The sequence below is a fragment of the Glycine soja genome, chromosome 1 (assembly GCF_004193775.1).
Source record: "Glycine soja cultivar W05 chromosome 1, ASM419377v2, whole genome shotgun sequence".
NCBI classification, from domain to species: domain Eukaryota; kingdom Viridiplantae; phylum Streptophyta; class Magnoliopsida; order Fabales; family Fabaceae; genus Glycine; species Glycine soja.
The window spans coordinates 23,407,291-23,411,925 of record NC_041002.1 but is presented as its reverse complement, the minus strand read 5'-3'; the positions used below and the strand labels follow the sequence as shown (position 1 = coordinate 23,411,925).

At 33.3% G+C, this 4,635-nt stretch overlaps 1 protein-coding gene across 1 annotated transcript; it reads left to right on the top strand.

Annotated features, from left to right (window-relative positions):
* The first annotated feature begins 2,485 nt into the window (after positions 1-2,485).
* LOC114415829 (casein kinase 1-like protein HD16) lies at positions 2,486-3,396 on the top strand. Its single transcript, XM_028380717.1, is given in 3 exon segments — positions 2,486-2,759; positions 2,762-2,927; positions 3,192-3,396. Coding segments are annotated over 3 exon segments (645 nt in total).
* The last annotated feature ends 1,239 nt before the right edge of the window (positions 3,397-4,635 follow it).

Here is a 4,635-nt window from a genome sequence, read left to right as displayed (position 1 = left end):
TCTAAAGATGGAAAACACATTTATTGGTTAGTAGAAAGCTTTGCATGTGCCAATTGATCAGTAATTAGCATGGGTAATTATTACTCCATCTTCATTTGAAACATAAATGAATTTTTATTTATTTATTTTTAGCATATTCTTTTGCCATTGCTCTTTTTTCTTTTCATTTTGTAGTGGAGAAAAGAGAGTATTGCTAAATCATTAGATTCTTTTGTTTGTTATTGTCGTAATTAGGTTCAAGAAAGACATTGTGGACTTTTAGTGGTAGTGCATTGTTCATTGAATCTATGAAATCTAAGGAACATATGCTTTCCAAAATAGAGGAAGATTTCATATAATTGAATGTTAATGCATGAATTGATGATGGATGATGAGTGCGATACTGGTGACAAGGCTTTTACCACTGAGGATGAAGGAAGCACTGGTCCCATTTCTAAGAGGGTTAAGGTAGGAGGTTCATCGTTATACAAAGTAGATAGAAAACTTGGTAAATGAGGGTTCGACAAGTTTGTGTCAATTGTTGTGTGGTTGCCAATGTCAGTGTTAAAGCGTTAGAGGTAGCATTGAAGCTTGAACACAGAAGTAGTAAGGTTTTCATTTATGGATCACCTTATGAGTGGCAAGTTTACAATGCATTAGGCATTAGCCACGGTGTTCCATGAGTTCATTACAGAGGGCAACAAGGTGATTACTATGTTATGGTTATGGATATGTTGAGCCCTAATCTATGGGATGTCTGGAATAACAACACAAACATGATGAGTGTAACAGTGGCATGTATAGAAATTGAGACTATCTCCATATTAGAAAAGATACATTCTAGAGGATATGTGCACAGTGATGTAAAACCTGCAAATTTTTTGCTTGGCACCCAAAGAACTCCAATGAGAAAAATCTTTTTTTGGTTGATCTTGGATTAGCAAGTTGTTGGCGGGATAGTTCAACCGACCTTCATGTTGAGTAAGATCAACGTCCAAATGTATTTAGGGGAACATTTTGTTATGCTAGTGTGCATGCTCATCTTGGTAGAATAGATAACATGATATATGATTTGAAATCTCTTGCTTACATACTAATTTTCCTTCTTGGCGGTCGACTACCTTGGCAAGGATACTAGGGAGAAAATAAAGGATTTCTTGTTTGCAAGAAAAAGATGGACACCTCCCCAGAAGCTATGTTGCCTCAGTCCTCCACCTTTTTACTAGTTTGTGGAGTATGTTGTGAATTTGAAGTTTGATGAAGAACCAAATTATGTACAATATATATCACTTTTTCATGGAATTGTTGGTCCAAATCCAAACATATGACCCATAAAAAATTGATGAGGCACAAAATCTTAAGAAAGGACGACTGATTATGGAAGTGTGAATGTATGAATACATGATTTTGATGATGCCAAAGAAGAATCAAACAAGGTTACTTCAAAGGTTAAGCATTGCTTCAAGATTAACACAAGGTTGCTTCAACAAAACAAAGGCTTGCTTCAAGATTAACTCAAGATCAAGTCTTGCCTCAAAAACAAAGTGTTTCCAAGACATCCAAGGCTCTGGTAATCGATTACCAGGTAGTGTAATCGATTACCAGAAGACAAGTTTAAAAAATAGCTATTTAAAAGGGTTTTGAATTTGAAATTTGAATCTGTAATCGATTACCAGATGTGTGTAATCGATTGCCAGCAACGAAACTCTTGAAATTCAAATTCAAAAGTTATGACCCTTCAAAATATAATTGTGTAATCGATTACCAGAAACCTGTAATTGATTACCAGTGAAGAAATTTAGAAAAAGCTTTTTGAAAAGACACATCTCTTCAAACCATTTTAAAAATGCATGAAGGGCCTATATATATGTGTGTGTCTGAATTCAAAAAGCAAGAGAGAGATATTCCAAGAGAACTTCATTTCCAAATGTTCTCTCAACAACTCTTGGGCAAACACTTGCAAATTTATTGAAGAGTTCATCCAGGAACTTCAATTCTAATATCTTTCTCTTAAAGAGAGACTTTTTGTTCTTCTTCTTATTCAAAGAGATTGATTAAGGTACCGAGAGTCTCTTAAGTTGTAAGGATTCTTGAATACAAGGGAAGGGTTGTCCCTGTGTGATTCAGACTTTGTAAAAGGATTTTTACAAAGAGAGTGGAAAATCTCAAGTGGGTTGCTTGAGGATTGGATGTAGGCACGGGAAGTGGTCGAACCAGTATAAATTGAGTTTGAATTCTCTCTTCCCTTATCTCATTTATTTTATTGCAATCAATTTAGTCTTACATGTTTAAAGAACATTATTAAATTGATTTTTGCTTCTTCTTCTGCATTCTGAGCCTATCATTTAGAAGGGGATTAAAAGTTTATTAGTGGGAAATCAATTCACCCATTCTTAAGTTATTGAGGCCACTTGTCCAACAGGAAGAAGATGATGAACAACACAAGAAGGTTGAAATAGAAATGCCGACAATGAAATGAATAAGTGTGTACAATCCCCACCAACCTATGAAGCAAAGGTACCATTTCAATGTTGCTAATGAGCGACTATCTCAACACATTGAGAAGGGATATGAGGATAGGTTATTTATCAACAATGTAGCTTCTGGTTTCACGACACAAGTTCATGAAATCTCACCTAAGTTTCTTCAAAAGGAATGAATTATGGAACAAAGACAAAAGAATTATTACATTAGTGCCATAGTAGGATTTAATAATGAGAACTCATTGGTTGTAATGTCTAAAGGGACCCAATACTTGCAGCAATCCTATAGAGTCGATGAATCATTCCATTCAAGTGGATCGATAAAAAATGGAGATAAGTCTTTTATGTCATTATTATGGCCACTATTGGGAGTAGATGGGAAATTGTAATGTCCCATAGTGATGGATTTTTGGACCAGGTTATGGAACTTGATTTCTTGTGTCCTAGTGAAGGCACTCATTATAGGTGGAACAATGGTTACCGCATTACTTCAACTACTGCTACATGGGACCAAGATGTTTTTGTTCGTCATCTTCTGCCACATTCAATTGTTCTCTCTTAAGATTTTGTGAACCATTAGTGTTTATGGGACTGATGCCTGGATTTGGACCAATAATTCCATCAAAAACTTATATATACTATGTATAATTTGGTTCTTTATCAAACTTCAAATTCACAACATACTCCAGAAATTGCTAAAAAGGTGGAGGACTGAAGCATTCATCGCAGGTGGGACAATGGTTATCACATCACTTCAACTGCTGCTACATGAGACCAAGCTACTTTTGTTCTGAGTTTTCTAAGAAGAAAACTAGCAGATGAAACTCAAGAGACACTCTACACACCTTCTTTTCCTAGTACTCATCATGTCAAGGAAAAATGGTCAAGAAATTTATATATTGCATATATATGCTATGAGAGAATAGTTTCATGAACTAATAAGTTTTGAGATTTCAGCTGACTTCTTGCATCAAAGTGTTTGCCCTTAGCCTCTTTGGAATTTGGGCATCCTCTCTGATTAGTTCAATGAATAAAGACATTCAATAGTATGCTAAACCTTTTCTTTGTGGACGCCATCACTTACATATTGAATTTTGCTGTAAAACTCCTTAACCAATCCATTAATTGTTATTTTGGAAAAGGCATCATCCTATAAAATCTTAACGCACACACAACTGAGGGTACAAAGAAATATTGAACCATACCTTGAAGTAGTGATGATGAAGAAGAAAAAGAATATAGAAGATTAAGCAAGCATCAACCATCTTGTTTAAATAAGAAGAAAGTTGTAACTCCTTCAAATTCATTAAACCAAAAATTCATCATGCACCTTCTGGTTTAAAATCAATGTTACGTCTTTTTTAATATTACAACCATCTAAAATACGAGCTCCGTTCATAATTTAAATAATATTTACTATTTTTTATAACACATTGTTTAATCAAATTAATTTGATCTCTCAATTAAATGAATTCAAATATATGTGTGTGTGTGTGTGTGTGCAGAGAGAGAGATAAATCAAATTACATTGTTGTAACTTTGACAACTATTATATCATTCTATAACTTTCAACTGAATAATGTTTTTGTAAAACTCATTGTTCGATTGAAAGTTCCTTTCACATAGATCACATATGCAAAATTTCATACTAATCCAAAATCATTTGCTACTTTGTTCACATAGATCAAAATCTGTGTAATATAAAAATTTCAAAATATACTAATATATGAATCATTTGATTACCTGGTGGTTGTTCAATTTTGACAAAATTGGACACAAACAATCTTGGTAATATGTAAATATAATTCAATAAGTGAATCAATAAAAATCACATTTTTTATCAAGTTATAAAAATGGTGTAATAATTGTCAAAGTTACATTACTACAAAAATCATTTTCAAAAATGGTTCTTTGTGGCTTTCCACGATTGTTTTCAGCCGTCTTTGAATCAGCTATCATTGAAAGTCAACATTTTCCATGATGATTTTTAAACCGTCTTAGAATCTCAATTTCTACACCGATTCTCTTCGAAACCATCTTAGAATGTGCTTTTTGTTTTAAAAATGTTAAAAAAATTGACATTTTTAAGATGATTCTTTAAAAAAAATCATCTTAGAAAGTAATTTTACTAAGACAGTTTTCTAAAACATCATCTTAGAAAGTCTACTTTCTA